General features: G+C 42.8%; 2 protein-coding genes across 15 annotated transcripts in view; both read right to left on the reverse strand.

Moving 5' to 3' along the window:
* Positions 1–30: 30 nt before the first annotated feature.
* Positions 31–15,590, reverse strand: LOC127005346 (nuclear hormone receptor HR96-like). 2 transcript variants are annotated; one of them, XM_050874113.1, is made up of 11 exons: positions 15,064–15,590; positions 11,279–11,422; positions 9,222–9,638; positions 7,915–7,976; positions 7,617–7,681; positions 6,803–6,915; positions 5,982–6,319; positions 3,386–3,566; positions 2,481–2,681; positions 1,186–1,398; positions 31–832 (listed from the first exon to the last, which is right to left on the reverse strand). In XM_050874113.1, exons 1-11 carry the CDS (start codon positions 15,142–15,144, stop codon positions 632–634), a joined length of 2,016 nt encoding a protein of 671 aa, XP_050730070.1. In that variant the 5' UTR covers positions 15,145–15,590; the 3' UTR covers positions 31–631. The 2 variants fall into 2 exon arrangements, with proteins under 2 accessions (XP_050730070.1, XP_050730071.1); XM_050874114.1 differs by having other exon boundaries at positions 11,279–11,533; positions 15,064–15,584.
* Positions 15,591–20,515: 4,925 nt separating this feature from the next.
* Positions 20,516–22,408, reverse strand: part of LOC127005349 (rabenosyn-5-like) — a 61,711-nt gene continuing 59,818 nt past the window's right edge. For 12 of the 13 annotated variants that reach the window (XM_050874124.1, XM_050874123.1, XM_050874122.1 and 9 more), the window contains 2 exons: positions 22,114–22,229; positions 20,516–21,639 (listed from right to left, as the gene is read on the reverse strand). In XM_050874124.1, the coding sequence (XP_050730081.1) occupies positions 21,543–21,639; positions 22,114–22,229 (213 nt within the window). In that variant the 3' untranslated portion in view covers positions 20,516–21,542. The remainder of the gene's footprint in view (positions 21,640–22,113; positions 22,230–22,408) is intronic. The other variant, XM_050874116.1, reaches the window with a different exon arrangement.

A 22,408-nucleotide genomic window follows, 5' to 3' on the forward strand; every position in this document is an offset into this window, starting at 1 on the left:
ACCAAGATCAGGGTTAAGGCAAACAGACTGTTATGATGACAGTGTTTAATGCACTGCTGCGGGAGACTGTCACTCTCCTCCTCCTTGTCAGCAACACTGCCCCTTCAACACTGCTCCAGGAGCTAACAACTTGTTTGTACAATGGCCTAGCACTGCTATGGAAAACACTGCACACTGTTACTGTCAGGCTAACCACTTAATAATAATATACTGACTCTTTTATACAATAGTTCATTCCTATAAATATATCTTTATCATCTGTCAAGACTCTACACACTGCATACCATTACTTAGTGATTATAACATATTCACATTGCTTTAGTTTACTATAAAATCAATAGAAATACCATATATATATATATATATATATATATATATATATATATATATATATATATATATATATATATATATATATATATATATATATATATATATATATATATATATATATATATAAAATTTCCCAAGATCTAGATGGCAAGATACAATATACCGTAATCAACATACTTTTGCTACAGTGGTCATGAATCTCTCTCTCTCTCTCCCTCTCTCTCTCTCTCTCTCTCTCACACACACACACACACACACACACACACACATACCACACACACAGCCCAGGGAGTGCCCCTCATCGCTGCTTGAGGTCAAATATTTCTATGAGCAAGGGTTCCACTTGCTTGGGGTTGACCTCCAGGAACAGGCGTACATGCTCCTCACTGAGGCGGTGGAGGTGGGCCAGGCGGTGCAGCAGCTGGTGGTAGACAGCCCGGCCGGCGCAGGGGTTGTAGCGGGCGGCCAGGTAGCGCCTCGTCAGGTACAGGTACGAGCACTACAGGAAACAAAACGTACCTTTTCTTGATATCTTAATTGCAAGGCCACTGGACTTTTAACTCCTTGAATGTGGACTTCCATCAGTAAGACATCACCAAGCAACAGGAATGGAGCAAAGAGTGGCTGCTACAAGTCAATGAAGAAAAAGTCAACTCCAAGCCTACTCTCAGACTTGAGTATTCCCTCACTGGCTGGATAATGATACACCTTCTTTGGTGCGGGAAAATTTAGGAATGGAAAAACCTACTTATTATCATTATTATCATCATTATGGATAAAGTGAATACCTCCTTCTTTATCAACTGAACTAAAAAATTTATCTTTCCTTCACACACACACACACACACACACCTGTTCATGTAGTATGGTATCAGCATGTATGATATGGTGTCTTCTGGGGCTGAAGAGTGTTATGGCACACAGGAGAAATATGATGTGTGGGTCTTTCCTCCACTCTGGTTCAAAGGCAAGAATGAAGCGCTTGTGTTCCTCATAGACGTTGCCTGGAGCTGCCTTGAGGACCTTCAGCTTGATATCCTGGGTCTTGCTGTGGTCTTGTTGGATCTGAGGAGGAGGGTGAAGCTTTAGTATCTCAGGGCCACTTTTACAGTTCGCCATGATTTTTATTTCTTTGCCTGTAGCGCCAACAGGCTTTCTTCAGGGGCCTGGTGGTCGGCCCAAGCCTGTCATGATACAGGCAATTTCTATTGTGGTGCCAGTTATGCTTATAGTTATGACAGATTAGTAAGCCTCCAAATCAATACCAAAAACTTTGAGAATTCCTTGTGTGGTGTACTGTGTTCATATTTAACTTAAAAAATTGAGGAAACCAAACGGAAAATCTCTTGTGTATCTGGGTATAGGGTAGGCGGTGGCCGAAGTGATAGCGTACTGGATCCACATTCGCCGCGTGATGGACGACGCGGGTTCGAATCCTCACGCTACCACTCGGATTTTTCGGTCACCGCCGAGTGGCTTAAAACTACCCACATGCTGTCCTGAAGACCACCCATCAACCCGGACTCTAGAGGAAGCCATCCAAGCGAATCAAGTACGAGTTCCGGGGGGCAGCATGAGCCAATGCAAGATGGCACCACTATAAACACTCGCCTGCGCCAGAACGGGCTGGGCCGACCAACAGGCCCCACCTGGAAGAAGCCTTGGGCCGACCATCAGGCCCCACCGGGAAGATGCCTACCGGCGCAATAGGCAGCAACGTAAAAAAAAAAAAAAAAAAAAAAGAAAACCTAACCATTGTGGAGTGTAAAAGAATAAATGGTTTGGTTTGTGCGATTACAAGGCCACTGTGACGGACTGTGAAATTGGTTCTCAATAGGTCAAGGGCACTGGACTTTTAACTCCTTGGATGTGGATTTCCTACAAGAAGACCTCACCAAGCTACAGGAGTGGAGCAAAAAGTGGCTGCTACAAGTCAATGAAGAAAAATATAAAGTCCTGCATGTTGGGAGGGGATATCCAACACACCAATACCACATGGGAAACACTCCACTATCCACCACAGGGGCAGAGAAAGACCTGGGAGAATATTATATCAGGCTACTAGTGAAGGCCAAATCCGTGCCAATCACAGCGGAGGGGTCAAGAAGTAGAATAGGCATGGTAGTGGTGGTAGAGCCAAGACTTGCCTTCCACGAGTCTTTGTCTGGATCATAGGCACAGACCGAGCGCAGGATCATCATCTCCGTGCAGCCGCCTTTGAGCAGGGCAATCTGGTCCTCTTGACACAAGGTCTTGAAGGAGGATATTCGCTTGGCCATCTTGATGAGGCGGCGAATTGCTATTTCAGTGAGGTTGATCACATTGATGAGCGAAGGGTTGCTCAGGTCCTGAAACACATCATAATAACAATAACAACAACAATAAGAAGAAAATAATGATAATACAAATAAAACATATATATTGTGGCCAAACTATTCCCACAGCACAGAGAGAGGAAACATGTTTTACACATAAACACAAATAAATACATTACCGAACAACAAATTAAGTGTGAATTAGTGGGGGGGGGGGGGAAAAAAAAACGGTTAGAAAAAAATCAGATTTTTTTAATAAGTATCAATTTTTTTCCAACCCTGTTAGATTGTAAGCCCATCTTAAGTGAAGGGGCACCCATGTTACCTTGTGTGCCAGCCATGAGATTGTGGTCACTGCAGAGCCTACTGTTTGTGAGGAGCCTAGGAGACAGCCCTCCCAAAAAGGCTGCTGCATGATCTCTCAAGAAGCAGAGAGAGGAAGGCAACGAAAGACAATGCTCTATACATGTTTGAAAGGCATCCTGCTCCTCTGCCTTGAAAGAGCTAAAGCTGGACAAAGGACGAAATAAAGCAGAGGAAAGCCAGCTCAGAGTTTACCAGTGAAAGTGATGAAAGAATGAAGTCATACACTGTCTAAGTCTTACCTGAGGAAGACAAAGCAAGGGTGAGCAGCTGGGCCCTGAGATGAGTGATGATGTGCAGTTACTGAGTTCAAAAGAGCAGTTAGCAGTTAGTGTTCTCGGCACTTTAAGATTTTTAGTGGTGTGTGCACCTACCTTAAAGTTGTAGTCCTCACAGAGTGGAGCAAGCAGACCCTTATTGGCCTCAGTCAGCTCCTCCAGCTTGGCTCGCTCTGCCTCGTTGAGCTCACTCGGCGGAGAGGGGTGTAGGGAGAGCAGGGGGGACGAGTACTCTGCCTGGATAGCCGTGTTCATGAGGGTGTCCATCACAGAGGAGCTGTGCAAAGGAAGGCAGACAATAAGCAGGAAAATTTACCCTGTGCACCCACCCTAGTTATGTTACCCTTCAGGCTGAGAACCATTTGTTTGTGTTTGTGGCATGCTTTACAGTGTGCAGCAAAAATGTCTTAAGATCAGCATAATTACAGAACTTATGAGGCAGAGAACTGTTAAAGTGGGAAGTCTGCAAATTTTTCCCCATTCCTTGATATGGCAAGATCCAGGAATGGCTCTTCACTCTTCTCAAGGTTTGTTTTCCCCAAGCCACAGATATAAATATGTACATCAACATAACAACAATAACAAAAAAAAGTCTACTAATCATAGCTCTCATAAAAAAGAAGTACAGTAAACCCTCTCGTATCCGGGTTAATAGAGCCACAGGGGCACCCGGGTATGGGAAAAACCCGGATATGGTGTAGGCTAAGTCTATAGATCTGAAAACCCAACTTTTGATCATGGGCCTGCCATAAAGGCAACAACAGAGTATTGCATAGATGCTTCTGTCCATACTCATACTATGGTACTTCCCATGGCTTTGTAGCAGTCAGTCTGCACCAGGGAGTGAAATGTGCGCGATTAACGTGCTCCGGGGGCTGAGAAAAGGGTTTGAGCAGCGTCGTCACGGTTAGCACTTGCAGCAATCTCTCCCTGGCTTATCGCAGTCCTGCTGCATCTTGGGGCAATCTGTTACTTGGGATTCGGCAATTAGGCGTGACAGCCTCAACCGCTAACCCACTGCTGGGGTGCCTAGCCCCGTGTTCACAGGCAGTAGCTAATGTTCCCCTGCCTGGCCAATCACAGCAGCGGGGCCTGGACCCAACCCAGAAAAGCCCAGGTATTTGTGGCAGCTTAACCGCCCAAGTCTGCACCATCATGTTTACCACGTAGGCTTTCTAGCAGACCCAGCACTGCCACAAGAAACTTTTTACGGGTCCAGTTTTACAAAACTGGAAGGCCGATCGCTCTGTGCTCTTCTTAGGTGCGCACCCGTGGCTTTATCGTTGTGTAGCTGTGTTAGCAACCTCGTAGCCATGAGCATCGCGGGCTTTACCACCCGGATCAGTCAGAAGGCATACCAGAGCGATACCCGAAGCGCTCCGGGCCGGCAACGAGCATCAAATACTCTAAGCAGGCTTCTATACGGACGCCTGGGCAGGCACCCCAGGGCACTTCCCTTTTAAGCCCGGCAATGAGCCCGAAGGCCCACATACACCAGGCAAGTACGCCAGGCCACCCCACTCTGAGTGTGAGTGGGGAGGATAACCAAGGAGTCAATGACAACCTGGCGCATCCGCTTGTGTGGTGATCTGTTGCTGTTTAGTTACACTGCATTGCCCTTGCGAGCCAGGGGGGCGGGTACCCCCTGCACAGTGCATCCAGCGGGACCACGGGGAGGCCAGCCACAAGAAGTAACCACAATTTACGTCCAGCCCGCACCTCCAGATCAGGCTGGCTCACGGGACTCCGGAACCCTTGCCTTACTTACTTGCTTACTTGCCTTACCGTAAGCATGGTAAAATCCTTCTTTCACATGTCGGACCAAGGGCGGTACTTATCCGCATTTCTTATTCTGCCCTCACTCCCGCAGGAGTGCTAGCGGACCCGCACGCATTCTCCACGGTGACGGAGCCCTGCTCACCTAGTCCAGTCTGGATTTAGGCAGTCATCAAGGCTTAAGCTAGGGTTCGCACTGTGTGTTTCATTTAAACAGTCCTTTGACACTCCCGCCATTTGAACCTGCAATGCCTTTTTTACTTCGATATGGTCTGCAGCGCTCGGCAAGGACGTTTATGTGCCAGTTGTACTGCGAAACACACAGCCTTCCTGCGTACCTTCGCACCAGGACGTCAATATCATTACTATGTACAAGCTGGAGCGCGTCTTACGGGTGCGGTACGCCGCCCGGACAGAACTTAGAGGCATCGCGCAGGCAATTTGAACGACTTTAGGCGGCGTGCGACAATTTTTTATTATTTTTTGGAAAAAATCAAATATTTTTTAAAACTCCCGGATACGGGCGAGGTCGGATACGGTGCACCCGGATAACTGAGGGTTTACTGTATAGAGGAGATACCAAGTGTCTGTAACATGTGCTCATCTGCATTAGTCTGCATTTCCTCCTGCCTATGACTTGACCTGCTTCAAGAAGAGTGTATCAAGACACCTCTCCACCTGAAATTGACCTCTCTTTTGGCCGATCTTTACTTTTATCTGTTATGGGAGCGGTGGGTAGTGGCCTTTATTTATTATTATTTTTTTTTAATACACTTTTTGTTGCCCTTGAGCTGTCTCCTTTGTTGTAAAAAAAAAAAAAAAAAAAAAAAAAAAAAAAAAAAAAAAAAAAATTCTGCGAGCTTACTCAGGGTCTTACTGCATTACTATTATCCTTAGTGTGACAGAAAGCAGTTACCTATTATCCGCGTCCTTGTCTTCTGGGTGTAGTATCTGCATGGCTTCCCTCACGCTGAACCTCTGACAGGCATCATCTGGTTTTCCACCACCTTCACTTGTCTGGTAGTGTGGCGCTGAAGTGTGGTGTGGCGGAGACGTGGAGTGGCTGTGGAGTGGTGTGGTGCTGTGTGGTGGTGTTGGGTGTGGTAGTGGTGGAGGCTGGTCATGGCTATACTGGTTATTGTGGTACGGGTGGTGGTGGTGTGGTGAGTGCGTCTGGTAGTGGTGGAGCTGGTGATGGCTGTGGTGGGTGTTGGTGCTGGTTGAAGATTGGTTGTGGTCATCCATGTACTCAACCTAAAAAAAAAAAAAAAAAAAAAAAAAAAAAAAAAAAAAAAAATTAACACTGTCATCCTCTTCCTCATCATCCAAAGGCAACATACAACTGTAGACTCATTTTTTTTTATCTTTTTTTTTTACAGCAAAGGAGACAGCTCAAGGAAAAAAAAAAAGTAAAGACTGGCCAAGAGAGAGGTCAATTTCGGGTGCTGATGATGATAACATTATGGCTGGCTATTAATTAGTATCAGCATCAATATTATTACTATTATACACAACCAAGTCATAAGACAGGTAATAAAGTAATCCAGACATCAGAGATTTTTCCAGTGCCAGGAATTGAACCCCTGACTGGCTCAATGGGAAGTCACTCCTTAACCAGTGGGTAAAGAGGAGCCCCACTGGCTCTCTGCATCGGTAAAGCCGCAGCTGTAAGGAATACACACACAAAAGAGTAGTTTCCATCTATAACTTTCTGTACAATATCCTTCTACTGCTTACTTCTTTTTTGATGCTGATGGCGAACATGTCAGCCAGGCAGGGGTCCGAGGCCTTGTGGTCCCCCTCCAGCGTGGCGGGGGCGGGAGGTCCACCCAGAGGCATGACGCAGGGCTCTGATGGGAAGACATGTGTAAGCGCAAAGATGAGAGCCTCATAGACGTCACTCTCATTAAGTTCACGCGAAGCAACTTTGATTTTTTTCCCTAATGATCTCTTTGACTTAACTGGAATTTACCTTTTACAGCCCTTTTTTACGTCACTGCTTTGTTTTCGATTTCATAATTTTCCCTCAGGATTTATATGTACGTATAGTGTTTGATCTCATTTGTTTTACTTGTCTTGTTGTTTATATATGCCGCTGGGTGAAAAAACTATTATTAGTATTATGATGATGTGGGTCTCATGGATCAGGGAAAAGGCAAAGATGAAGGTACCCTATGACACTTATGAATGAAAGATGGACTGAGGGAGGCAAAATCATGTATAAAACTAATAACGAGCATAACTGGCGGCATTATAAAAATTGCCTGCATCATGATGGGGTTGGGCTGACCACCAGGCTCCTGAGGAAAGCCTACCGGCGCAACAGGCAGGGATTAAAAAAAGAAAGAAAAAAAAGTGTGCAACATACCAGAGTAGCAACCCAGGAATGATAAAGGTCTTGGCAGACAATACATGATGAAGACATGAAATCAGAATCTCTGTCTGGGCAGGATAGAGTAGATGGAAAAGGTGGAGTAAATTGAGTACTAGCTGAAGAAGGTTGAGGAGGAAACATTGTAGGAGTGGATGAAGCAAGAGGAAGATAACTTACCTCCATCACTGAGCTTGTTAGTGTTATCTAAAGCTGAACTTGGTGAACACTCAGAGAGATTACCCCTGAAAAAATGGGAACAAGGAAATACACTGATAAAAATAATAATAGTAATAATAATGACAATAGTAATGAATAATAATAATAAAAGTACAGTCAATTATCATAACACCAATAACAGTAATGGTAGTCCAGCCCCTGATGACCTGGGTATAACTCAGTCAGTGGCTTTTCACACTGAGGTCAGGTCATCCTAACAATCCTCTCCCCCCCCCCCCCTCCCCCTGTGAGTGCCTACCTGATGACCTGCTCCAGCTGACTGTGATGGTGGACATGTGCTCTGTCTTCTGTTCTTGCTACCTGCAGGGGATGAAAAGATTTACTATTAACCCGGTAGCAACACAGGCCAAATTTGTGGCTTTACCGTGTACCAGCGACGGGCCAAATTATTGCCATGATATAAACCTCTCAAAATAGATGATGCATAAAATGATCACAAATGCGTTGATATATATTATGAAATGGTTTGTGTGAGTGATGATTTTTCTCATTTTTCTCGCTAAGAGGGAGGGGCCTTTAAGAAACATGATCCCTGCAGCTACTGGGTTAAAACATCAAGCTACAACTCTTATTCTCGGCTGCTGACGGCCACCACCATGCTAGGCCAACCTTGAAGCACTGGCTGCAAGGTGAACACATTGTCTGGTAACTAATGCTTGCATCAATTGGAGGCTTCAGGCAGTATTCATTATATATCTCCGACGCCCTGCTCTCCATCTCTTCCTGGTCTGGCACTCCCTCTCAGCACACTCAATCCTGCTACTTCCAACTCTCTCGCTCCAGTAGGTATTCATTAACCCTTTCATTGCCAAACGCTTGCAGCAGGCGTTAGGCATATTTGCTGGTGGCGCTAAACGCCCGCTGCGACCTCCACCCGCACTCAAATCTCCCACGTATGAGAGTGTTCCAACACTAATTCTCACAACACAGGATTGCCAATTGAGTGGATTCTTCACTAAATTTGGTGGAAAATCATATCAGCCCAGCGCGGCAAATCTACTGACAAGTAACTAGTGGATGTTCTTGCCCAATATAGCAGCATCTTTGCATAGCTTCACCTATCACCGACTGATTCTTTGACTAAATAGTTGTAAATATTGCAGTTGGAAATGCTCCCTTGCCAAAATCTGAAGAAAAAATGTCCACAGTTCCCTCAATATGGCTGATCGTCACGCACGCACCGACGTAAGTGTTAACATTCAACACTCCCTTAACGTGCATGTACATTCGCAAGAGAGGCATACATAACCGACTCCTATAGATCTGGACCTCCTCTTTCCAATGGTGTTTTTGATTTTTAGCTGTGCTGAATAGTTTTTGAGATACAGAGGTTAAAAGAGACCCCCAATTGGGCTGCCCGACTGCGCCTGAGGGGATAGTCGGGTCCACACTACGCGCAAGGAAAGGGTTAAGCACCACAAAAAGGAACATGGAAAAAATTATGGCTATAAAATGGGGAGGCAGCACGGATTAGGAAATTCATAGCTTGAAGATTACACACACACACACTGATCAATGTGGTAGAGTATAGGAGACCATCCTTACCTTAAGTGGCAGTGAGTCACCTTCTCTTATGACCCCGACCACCACAGCTTGAGGCTTGGCTGGGAGAGGCGAGGCAGAGGTGATGGGTGTTGGCAAGGACACAGGCGCATCATTACCTTCACTTTCATTATTGTTACTATCACTATTATTATCATTATCATTATTGCTGCTCATATTATTATTACTATTACTACTTTGGCTGTTTTCGCCCTCATCACCCTCCTGGCCCACCTCTCCCGTTATCTTCTTGGCTCTGTTCTCTTCTATCTTCTGCTTCTTCTTCCTCTTCTCTTCCTCCGTCATAATCCATTCCTTCTTCATGCCAATGTCAAAGCACTTCCTGAGGCGACACTTCTGGCAGAACCTTCTCGTCACTTGGTCCACCTGACACTCTCCTTGAAAGGGACAGTTGAATTCCTGCAGAATGACACAAAAATCAAGACCAGGAAAATAAAGATGCCTGAGGCTGATGCATGTGGAGAGACAGAGAGATACACTACGAGAGGCCAGAGAGTTAATTTCCTCATCCAGCACCCTGTTCATGAACCACCTCTTGCCTGTTTTCTTCCTGAGCCAGAGATTATAAAATTTATACCTTCCAAAGAATTTAAGTTGATTTTTTTGTTTTTGTCAGTATGGTGAGTTCCTAAGTTCCTGGATCACTTTAGCAATTTTTCTCTGTAGCGCTTCAAGTGAGTCCTTTCTGTAGTAGGGGCACCAAAACTGAGCAGCACAGTCCAGGTGAGGCATAACCAGTAAAGGTACAATTTAGGGACAACTCATACTTCTCCCTCATGCCTTCCTTGCCTGTCTACACGCAATAAATTGCAGCCCTTTCATTTAAATGAATTTAAAAATGCCCATTGCCTAAGTCCATCCATGACTCAGTGATCATGGTAATCTGGATCTGGATACATGATGCGCAGGGCACCTGTACAGGTGCATAACATGCATGTTTGTGTTGGCTGTTGGGGGGACGGGGGAGCCGAGTGTGCAGGGGAGGGAAGTGAATCAAGTGTAATTGTTAGCGTTGGTGTGTTGTGGTGACAAGTGAGTGTGTATTTGTTTTCTGAATGAGTCTATTGTACTGCAGTCTAAAATCTGATGAGGGAGGCTGTTTCAGTCATGTATAGTGCGTGGAAAGAAGTATGAGTGCTTGTATGTGTCTGTGTTAGTGTGATATGTTTGGTATTTATGGATGTATGTGTTACGAGTGCGGTGACTGTTTGCGTTGTGTAAGTATGTATGTGGGTCAATGTCAATGTGAGTGTTTGTGATCTTGTACATAAGTGTAAGTCTGTGTGCTTGTCTGCGTAAGTGAAGAGGTTCCATGTTTTTATCTGTTGTTTGATCCGTGTTGTGATGACAGGCGTTCGAGTGTAATTGTTTGTAATGAACTTAGCCGCCTTGGTGTTGATTTGTTCTAACCTATCAATGTTTCTGTGTGTGTAAGGATCCCACACCGTGGAGCAGTATTCAAGTGTTGGTCTCATAAGTGTGTCATAAGCTATGTGTTTAATGTCAGGTGTGCAGTTATGTAAATTCCTCCTCAGGAACCCCAGAGTTCGGTTGGCTGTGGCACTGATGTGGTCTATGTGGGTGTTGAAATGCCTTTATCCACTCAGGCTAAACCCTGCAGCTTTGTTTCTAAGACTCCTGCAATATGTAAAATAAACTTAAGGCCATGAAAGATATCAACATCATTTGTACATGACTTTTTACTATAAATCCTGAACTAAACTTCTATTTCTATCATCAGCAGACAGGAAGATAGAAAAAGGGGCTTGTGGGTGATGAGTCAGGTGAGACAGGGCTGGGGAGACTCAGAAGCTTGGGCTGAGGCACAGAGCATGTACAAATATTTGATAGGATGATGTAGATGGCAGAGATTGTGGGTGGTGCAAGTATTTGCTTTCTTTCATGGTAAGGGAGAGAGATCAAGGGCAAGGAAAAAGGCCTGCAAAAATGCTGCTCTTGTAAAAAGGAGTCTATATACCTATGTAATAATAGTGGAATATAGGAAAAGGACAAAGATATGTCCTGCCCAGGGCACTTACTTTCTTCTTGAGGGCATTTCGCCTGAAGAAAGCCTTGCATGACTCACAGGTGATGGCATTAAAGTTGTATCCCAGAGCTCGATCACCACACACCCTGCACTTCTTGGCCTCACTCTGCTTCCTCCCCTCAACATCTTCCTCCTCCTTAAAGACAGGGAGGGAGGGTGAGGGAGGAGCTTCCATCATGGGAAGGTTAGCGGAGGGCAGCCACTGATTGGGTTACCCTGTTAGAGATGAATTCTACTGCTCAATTTTCTGAAATAAACATATTCATAGTAATGTCTATGCACAACCTATACCCAATCCAAGCAGCTCTGTCAAAACCAATGCATGGCTATGAGTTACAGCAATGGCTTCCTTCCTCTGCCTCTACCTGCTTAGGATGACGGCTTCAAGTGCGTGGCTGCAGAATAAATTTTTCCATATAAAAAATCATACTAATTTTAATGGAAAAAAATATTTAATTCCATTCTTTATCACTCTAAAGAGACATAAATGTTGGAAGCTTGTCAAACAAAGCCTGAAGGAACTACATGTCAACACAGGCAAAGAAAAGTTCTTACCATAGGCTGAAAATTGCTTTTGACAGACTTACTGAAACAGGGTATACCATGGCTTAGAATGCATTCACTGATACAACTATAACATACACACATGCATATATTAACCCCTTCCTGGCGGCAGGGCAGATGTATGTACTACCCCCCCAAAATCGTCTAAGTATAGACGCTGTTGACTTTCATCCATACGTGTATAGTATATAGATTCCCAGCAAGCGGGCATTCCAGATTGACGTCTATATATAGACTCTGCTGCAAAACTGAACAAACATTTGAATCTATATATGGAAGTTATTTAAGTTTGATTGGTTATATGTATATTGATATATTTACAGTATATGAAGGTTTAGAGTGTAATCACTGACAGTAGATGAGTCAGAATCACCAAAATCACCAAAAAAATCAGCAACTATATCCTCAGCTACCAAAGAAGTCATTTCTTCCAGCTTAAGAGGTCTCTTTCTCCTTGACATGATAGACTAATAATAAAAGAAGATAGAAAAAAATGCAAAAATTCCCAGCCATGACAAAGCACAAGCGGTGACTGTCCTTGAGAGCATTGTCGGTAAATGTCAGGAGGTATGAGATGCCAAATAACGATTTATTTTGTTAACTTTGTTAGTAGTAAGGAATCGTCTATATATAGACCATGCTACAATCTACTGTGGGCAAATGAGAGCAAAGGTCTATACATAGACGCGCCGACAAAAAGTCCCAATTTCGAAACGTCTATATATAGATCCTCCGCTGGGAAGGGGTTAAGTATATATATACACACACATTCAAGCTGTGTGATATGGAGTGTGTGTGTGTGTGTGGTGGCTGGGCCTGTGTGATCTGGTGAGGTGGAGGAGTTTTCATTTGTCAGGTTGGCAGTGCATCTGCCCGCTGCCTTCCGAAACAGTAGTGTAGGGCAGCTATATACCAAGGACTTCCACACTCATAAATTGTGTCTTTATTCTTTGTTGGGTGTTTTTCATATTAATATTTCTTGACATTGCAGGCAGAAGATAAGAGTAGAGTGGAAGAGAGCCATAAAGCACCCAACCGCTCAGGAAGAGTGAAAACTGGTGTTAAACGAAATGAGGAGTGATGACGATGATGATTTCTTGACATTGTAGCCAAAGTGGATGGTCTTCAACCTTTTTGTCCTTTATTCTCTCTCATACTATCATATTTAGTTAGTCTATATTTGTATCTTAACCCTCTCGCACACCGTAAGTTTCCAATAAGTTTCTGTTCCACTCACCATGCATTTCTCAGGCCTATCAGCCATTTTTTGCCGTCGCGATACTCTACATTCCTGGAAGTATTTTACCCTCACAGATATATCGTACCCCAATAAATTTGGTATCAAAGGTTTCATAAAGACTTGTACTAGAACATACGCAAATAAAATTAGAGGAAAATAAATAATACAAACTCATTTCAAGTCTCCGTATAGAGTATTGTAGACAATAAATCCTAAGTACCAACTCTTCCCTATCTATCTATCTAGCTAGCTAGCTCAAAATTTTGTGGGCCAACTTTTTTAGCTGAATATATGCATTGAAGCGGAATTTAGTGAGGATTCTTATGGTATCCTCAAAATCCACATACGCCTATTAGTTCCCAAATTACACCAAGAAAAATGTATTTTTTTCGAGGTGACCAACCCCTCCTTCCTCCTCCTCATCTACGCTCCTTAGAAAGGTTGCCATATGTTACCATTAAAAAACTTATAATAACAAATGACGCTCCCAAATTTGACGCACTTTCACCAAAAATTTATTTTTAATCAATTTTTAAAACTTTTATGACGCATTTCACGTCATCGTGCGCCAGGACCTTTTTACCCTTGATGACGCGAAACGCATCATCGTGCGTGAGAGGGTTAAATGTCATAATTCATTTTATTTATTATTATTATTTTTTTTAACATGTTAGCCTAAGCGCTGGTAGGATTTCTTCAAGGGCCTGGTGGTCGGCCCCAGCTTGTCAAGGCGCAGGAAAGTGTTTATAGTGGCGCCATCTATCCTTATTGTTTCATTTGTGTAAACAACAATATGCACGGGCATATCAGGGACTCGTAGAGCTGTGGCAGCATCTCCTTGTCCAGGCAAGTAACAGTGCTTTTAGTTCTGTCCAACACTGAGGCAGCGGAGGCTGCTGTCTCTCCTTATTTTTACAAGCCTGGAAAGGATGCATTACCTGCCTGCTAACCACCTCATCAGTCTGGCAGCCTTGTGGCCCCTAGTCTGCGTTGAGTGATGAACTGTCCTCCTTTTAATACCTTCTCAGGTAAAGATTCGTTTTAGTACCGTGCCAGTATCTCATGATCAACTTTATGAAACATCACTATCTCTTCATATATCTTTTCTACAAACTTTCAACAGTCATGGAAACGCTTTCAAAATCCAATTCAAGGACTTTTTTTTGCTTTTGAAAATAGGGGATAATGTTTATGAAAGCGCGTCGCCTCCTCTGGCGGCAGCGATGGTGCCGCCGCTGCAGCCACAAAATAGCTTGCAGAGGGTTTAGAGTGGGGGAGCATATTTAAACTACTCCAACCGAACTTTGCAACCTGCTAACGGGGGGGCTGTGCCCCCCTCGACCCCCCAACCAACATGTCTATGTGACTTATTTCTGCGAGGAGGTAGGTTCTCGTAACACTGGCAGCACCGCCGCTGCGGCCGGCGACAGAGCAAACCTGTCATTTTTATGCAAATACCGCGAATATTATCATGGAGCACGAATATAACCTAACCTAACCTTATCTAACCTAACAATACCCTCTGCGAGCTATTTGCGGCGGCGGCGGCAGCACCAATGTCGCCGCGGCCAGCACCAGAGGAAACGACGCGCTTTCGTAAACATTATCCCCTATTTTCAAGAGTAAAAATAAAGTCCTTGAATTGGATTTTGAAAGCGTTTCCATAGCTGTTGAAGGTTTGTAGAAAAGATATATGAGGACCTACTGACGTTTCATAAGGTAGGTAATGAGAAACTGGCAAGGTACTGAAACAAATCTTAACCCCTTCTCTAACTATTCCTTCTATAACTTTTAATTCTATTGTTCATTTCTAATATTATGATATGCTGAAGTTACCTCATTTAAATTGGAAGACACTCAACCAGTCACTATATGTCAATTGTATTAGTAGTGCTGCCTGCTCGCCTGACTGGAGGGTCTGGCTGTTACTTTTGGGTCCTACCAGGTGAGAGGCCAGGCGGCTGGATACTCACAGCGGGGGCAGCAGGTGAGTCAGGCAGCGGGGTGGGGGCGGCCACACGGCCCCCTCCCACCCGCCCCTTTCCTTTGGGCATACAGGGAGGCCTATGCTCGGACCGGGGCTGAGGCGACACACACCAGGGCAAGGAGGCTCTGTGAACTCCAGAAAAGTGTCCAGCAGGCTTGGGTGAAGGCAAGGCAGCTCGTCCGTTCCCACTACTTTGTTTACAAGAGCCACGGCGTCCGGATCCTCCCTGTGCCTCGACTTGGTCTTCGGGATGCTAAAGGCTCTCTTAGGCTGGTCTTAGGGATGCTGCCATACACGTCACAGGGATGTTGCCATACAAGCCATAGGGATACTGTCATACACGCTGCGGGAGTGCTCTGTAACACACGTCATAGACATCCTGTCAGTCACACACGTCATAGGGATGCGGCATTCGGATCCTTCCTGTGCCTCGGCTTTGTCTTAGGGATGATGATTTGAAGAAGAAGAAAAAAATCACATTGCTCTTTGAAAGCTGTTGTGTTCTCTCTTCCTCCTCCAGGACACAATGCTGGATTTTGCTATCTGTTTGTTTAGTGAGGCGTCTTCTCTCCCTCCTGTACTGCTTGCTTATCAAACAGCAGCATCACCTCGTTAAAGTAGATATACTCGCTGCATGACAACGTGGAACTATGTTGGGATTGCTCATTTCCCTTGTCCTACGATGAAAAGGAGCATTACTTCATGCCAGAGTGATGTTAATGTTTGAGATGGCGTGGCCGGAGCCGGAGACATGGATAATCTGGCCACGCCCACCTCGTGACTCATTGAATGGCCCGGAGTGCGCTTTGATGAAATTCTAGAGTAGGGAGTTCACGGTCTAGATAAAGGGAGTGAGAGAGCCTGTAGCTTGGGCATCACGAGTATTTCCTTTAGGTCATCTCTACTCCACCCACAGAAGACCCATACTGGACCAAGGCAGGCTATTGCAGGACAGGATTTTTTTTTTTACACCTGAGGATTTTATTTATTTGCCAACCTGTCACCCATACTAGAGGACACAAATACAAAATCTTGTGTGTTTGTTCCCAGTTAGATAGTAAAAGGAGGTTCTTCATTGTCAGGGGAATTAATATGTGGACTTCTCTGTCCCAGTGTTGACTCCACTGAAGATATTTAATCTTTTATGACAATCCTTGCTCATCTTGGTGATATTCTGTACAGTTTTTGTTAGCTACAGAATACGTTCTTGCATGGTGACACTAACTTTTTTTGATCATTCATTTCATGCCTCATTAACTGCAGTTTCCAGCCTATATACACAGGTCATGCTTTCTTTGTTGTATTGCAGTTTGGGGCTGGCACACTTGCAAAGTGTGACTTTCCATGCCTTGAGATGGGGCAGCCCTCCAGGTGAGCAGACTAAGTGGACACAGTATAAGGTCCCTTCTATAAATTCCTGGAGCCACTACTGATATTAATATTACAAATAAAGTATGTGCGTACCATTTGCTATATTGCCACTGAAACTCAAGAGAATGACAAACAAGCTAAAGGCTTTGACAAATATATAGGCATATGATACAACCTCCAGTAATATCAGTGGTCATGTAAAATGCTTAGTAATGCTGGTGTGTCTGCTATTTGAGCCTCTCCATTTGGTTTTGGACTCTTCCCTTTGACAAAGTGTTGAAGAAAGCCCAACCAGTTATGTCATGAATAGGTATAGGTGTAAATCAGTATTTCCTGTAGGACCAACAGGGTAAAGCTGAATATCATATCCCCAGTATGCACCTGAATTACCTCTATTCTTTCTCTATGAAGATTATGCAGCAATGTATCACTGGTGGGGAAGAAAGCCATCATTATCCATTAGGCATTTCCCACTGCTCTTCACATCTCCCAGTCTGATGCTAGTATGCTCCATCCTGCTTTGGGAAAGATTCTAATTTCATCTCTCAACCTGGCTCTCTATTTTCTGTAACTCCTGGCCTACCACTCTTCTTGGGGAACAGTAGCCATGCAGGCAGGTCAACATCACTGCCTCAATATGTACTGCCTCTCTTTACACACTAGGGAGGAGATTGAAGCATTTTACTTTTTAACAGTAAAAGCCATATTTGTCACATTGGGTTCCAGTAATTTGTAATAAACAACATAATATAATTCAGCTTTATATCAATGACAAGATGCTATACATTATATATACTAAAGTACACTCAAGGTCACATTCAGATCCCCTGTGCAGATATCTTCATTTTAGCAAGATCAAATTGATGCTCATATCTACCCTAAATAAACATGTAAAAGTAAAGTTTTTCATGATTTTAAGGCTAGATTTAAGAGAGTCAACTTTCCCCATGGATACTTCTGTTCTAGGTTAAATCTATTCCTTAAATGAACATATAACCTTTCAAGTTTTACATATGTATATACAGTAGGTAGGAATCCTGTGAGTGGACAGTAAAACCAACACAACAGACTACTATCCAATCAAGGCAATCCTGTAGAGTGTCTGAGCTCGGAAATAGTCACAAAATTTTGCAGATGTTTGTCTTAACAGCTGAAGGAAAAGTCCCTAGAACATCCACTGAATCCTTACTGCCACAGCCAATACCATTCTGATTCACCTACACACACACACACACACACACACACACACACACACACACACACACACACACACACACACACATATATATATATATATATATATATATATATATATATATATATATATATATATATATATATATATATATATATATATATATATATTTATTTATTCCGGAAAGGTATATGGAAAAGTCATAATAGAGAGGGTGCAAAGACTTACAAAAGAGAAAATCAGTGAAGAACAAGGAGGCTTCAGGAAGGGAAGGGGATGTGTGGATCAGATATTTTCCTTCAGGATGGTAGTAGAAAAAATAATAGCAAAAGGAAAGAAACTATACGCTGCCTTCATGGATTTGGAAAAGGATTATGACAAGAGTCGATTGGATTGCATTGTGGGATGTTTTAAAGATTTATGGTGTGTGAGGAAAACTGCTTAGTGCAATAAAGTCTTTCTATGAGGATGCATCTGCATATGTCAAAATTACTGGAGAAACAAGTGAACATTTTGAGATAGAAGTGGGCTTAAGACAAGGGTGCGTCATGTCACCATGGTTATTCAATATTTATATGGATGGTGTTATTAGAGAAATGAAGGGCAAAGTTGGAGAAGCTGGAGTAAGAATGTTCGATGAGGGAAGGAAGTGTGTACTGAATTTGATACTGTTTACTGATGACACGGTGCTCATTGCAGAAAATGAAAGTGACCTACAAAATTTGGTGAGTGTTCTTTGATAGTGTCTGTAACAGGAGAAAGCTGAAAGTAAATGTCAACAAAAGTAAAGTGATGGTTTGTGAGCGAAGTAGAAGTGAGGTTGTAGATTTTGTATGCCCATATAGAGTGGAAATTGAATGTGAAAAAGAATGCAAAATAATTTTGAATGGTGAAGAAATGGAGGTCAATGAGTTTAAGTACCTTGGATCAGTTATGTGTAAGCATGGTGGTACGGAGAGAGAGATAAGAGAAAGGGCATTGCAAGGAAGAAGGGTGGAAGGGTCTTTGGGACAAATCATGAATGGCATAAGTGTGAGCATGGAGTAAAGAGGGATTTGAGAAATACAGTAATAGTACCAACCCTCACATATGCAAATGAAACGTGGGCCTGGAATGAAAGTCAAGAGGTCTAGAGTGCAGGCAGTGGAAATGAGTTATTTGAGGAGTGCTTGTGGTGTGAGTAGAATGGATGGAATGAATAATGAAAGTGCACGACCATTTTGGAATGTGTCACAGGGGTGAAGGGAAGAAATGAAGTGAGAAACTTTAAAGTGGTTTGGCCACATGGAGCGAATGGAGGAGAGTAAAATGACCAGAAGGGTGTATGTGAGTGAGATAGAGGGAGGGAATGCTAGAGGATGACCTCCAGTGAAATGGAGGGATAGGGTGCAAGAATATGTTAGGGAGAGGGGGGACAGATCTCTGAGAAACTTTGAGCAGGCAAGGAGGGAGTGTCTGGATAGAGAAAGTTGGAAGCTCTTCTGCCGTGGCCATCCCCTGGTGGGAGCTCATAAGAACATGTGTCTATGAAATATATATATATATATATATATATATATATATATATATATATATATATATATATATATATATATATATATATATATATATATATATATATATATATATATATATATATATATATATATATATATATATATATATATATATATATATATATATATATATATATATATATATAAATATATATATATATATATATATATATATATATATATATATATATATATATATATATATATATATATATATATATATATATATATATATATATATATATATATATATATATATATATATATATATATATATATATATATATATATATATATATATATATATATATATATATATATATATATATATATATATATATATATGGGCAATCACAAATCAGCATTTCACCCAAAAATCCAGTTCCTTTTGTTATATAAACTATCAATGTGTGAATAATTGTCACTGTACAAAATGATCATAATTATGAAAATACTCCTTAACTATAGGACAGGCTTTGAGTCAGCCTAGGATGGCCAAGAGAGAAATGTGACCTGGGGCCCTGAGAGCCATTGCTGCTGCATGTCCCCTCAACCCAGTAGAATGGAGGCAGGCATTTATGCTGTGGCCTGGGTTGCAATACTCAAGCATGTGGTGAGAACTGACTGTCTGGGGAATGGAAGATAATGAAAAAGGGTTGAGGAGCCTAACAGATACTTAGAGTGAGGCTTACTGTAGGGGACTGAAAGATACAGAGAGGGAAGAAACCTATTGCATGAGGGTTGGAAATTTGGTACTGGCTAAACAAACCTAACCCACACTACTAAAGAGGAACACTACGGGGGTTAAAAGGCAGTGAGAGAGGATAAAGGGGCCTACCCTATGTGTATAACCAGGACTTTTGTGGAGGAGGTGGATGGTAGTAAGAGAGAATGATGAAGATGTAGTGGTGGTTGAAGAGCAATGGTCTGCATAACACTGTAATCTCTAAGGGTTATAAAGGCCCTAACTCATACCTGCAACAAGGTGACTCTATAGGAAGATGGAAAATAGTGAATGGGGTGGATGAGGAGGGAGAGGGAGAGCAGTGGTATTTGTAAGATAGTTCTCTGCACTCATACTTCATAGGATCACTTCTGGAGAGCAGGCGAGGATATAGTGCTGGGAGTTTTGGAGAGATTGGAGGTAGAAGGAAGGAGACCAGTTGATAGACCTAGGAAAACATGGAGAAGGTGTATACAGGAAAACTTGGCATTGATGGGATTGGATGAGCATCAGGCAGAAGACAGAGTAGAATAGAGGAGAGCCATAAAGTGTCCAACTGCTCATGAAGAATGAAAACGGACGGTAAACGAAATGATGATGATGATGATGATGATTTCTGGAGTAACCAAGGAACCCAACCCCTGCGTACTGATGACTGACTGCAAGGACAAAGTCAAAGGCTTCTCTTCTTATCAACTTCCCTCCTTTTACTGACTGTCTTCTACCTCTCAAGCTTCATCACACTGCTGCTTCCTCTTTTATTAATGTTTTCATGATGCACTACTCAACTCTACCTCACCTCTATGCTGCCTTAATTCCTGATGTAATATTAACCAGTAATTTTATTCTCTTATCTCTTTCATTGGTAAACTTTGAAACAGCTTTCCTTTGTATGTATTTCCTCCTTCCTACAACTTGAATGATTTTAGTAAGGGTGTCAAGACATCTCTCCAATCAAATCTGAGCCTTCTTTTTGGAATCTATTTATATCCTCTGTGTGGGAGCAGTGCTAGGCAGGCTTTCCATGTGCTTGTATTTCACCTAGAGCTACTCCTTTACTGTAAAATAAAGTGGAGGGGAGCTAGAAGATGGTAAGAGAAATAAGGCAGGCCTGGGGGCACCAAAGACATTTAACCCGTCCGCTGCTATTGGCACTAATTTCACCTTCACTGGTAGCCTGGTAACACATACTCCCAGGTCATTCTCTGCCTCTATAGTGGGTAGTGGAGTGTTTCCCGTGTGGTGCTGGTATACTGGATATCCCCTCCCAAGGTGTATGATTTTACATTTTTCTTCATTGAATTGTAGCAGCCACTTTTTGTTCCATTCCTGTAGCTTGGTGAGGTCTTGTTAGGAAATGTGCAGTCAAGGGGTTAAGGGGCACATTATTTTTACCCTTTCCCTGCACCTGTCTTGACTGATCTTACGGCTACAGAAAGAAATGCATGACACACCTCATACTACAGGGCCAGCCTACACACTAATGATGTGATTCACCTCTAAAAGTTACAGCAATCCAACAAATATTAATTCACTAGGTAACATTTGGGGGAGGCATTGCTCCTCATGCCTACCCCTGATTATGGTCCTGGGGTAAGGAGGGGGTGGTGTGGGGGGTGCTATGAGTGCATGATGTGCTGCTGCTTCTTGTACTCCTCTTGCAGCTCCCTCAGGTTTGCCTCAAGGAGTGGAATGTTGTCGTAGCGGCTTGCTTCCCTGGGTGGAGGAGGGAATTGAAAACTGGAAAATTTTGGCTCTGTTTTCTTCTTATTATTATAACCAAATCTAAATCATCAAACAAATATTTTGATCTTATTGTAATTTTATTTTCCTATTTTTACTTTCTCCATTCCATTTTGACACACCACATGCACCTGTTGTTTATCTCATTTCCACTGAAAATGTCTGTGATTGCTGTGCTACAGTCTACCATATCTGATTATGATCTTTTCTTGAGCTAGTGGCAGCTCAAAGACTTTTAAAGAGGGAAGTTTTTTGTGGGTTGAGGCATCCTTGACCTTAGGAGGAACTGATGTACCAAGAGAAAGGAACAATAAAGGGGAGAAACCACTGCCTGAAAAGAGTTTTGTCCCTTGGTGCTGTCACTACCTGAGCTGATGGACTTTTATACATGTAATTTATTTTTTAAACCAACTAACCAACTGTGTGTTAAAGTATATGAACACTCACTTAGCCTGCTTAATGTAGTTCCTAATAATATTCATCTGCTGGATGAGCGGGTCGTCTGTCTCTGTCACGTTGTGGGCAGAGGAGTCGGCGCCCCAGCCTGTGTCCACCACAATCTGCTGAGGCACACCAGCACATGCATTAAAAAAAGGGTGGTGCAATAAATGAAAAAAATAATGATAATGTACTGCTATGAAATAATTATTAACCCTTAGGTGGCAGTGAAACTATATAGAGACGGTCCAAAATTCTGTCAGTCAGCTTTGTATGTCAGAAATATAACAACACTTCCAGATTG

Source organism: Eriocheir sinensis, chromosome 30 (assembly GCF_024679095.1).
Source record: "Eriocheir sinensis breed Jianghai 21 chromosome 30, ASM2467909v1, whole genome shotgun sequence".
Lineage (NCBI taxonomy): Eukaryota > Metazoa > Arthropoda > Malacostraca > Decapoda > Varunidae > Eriocheir > Eriocheir sinensis.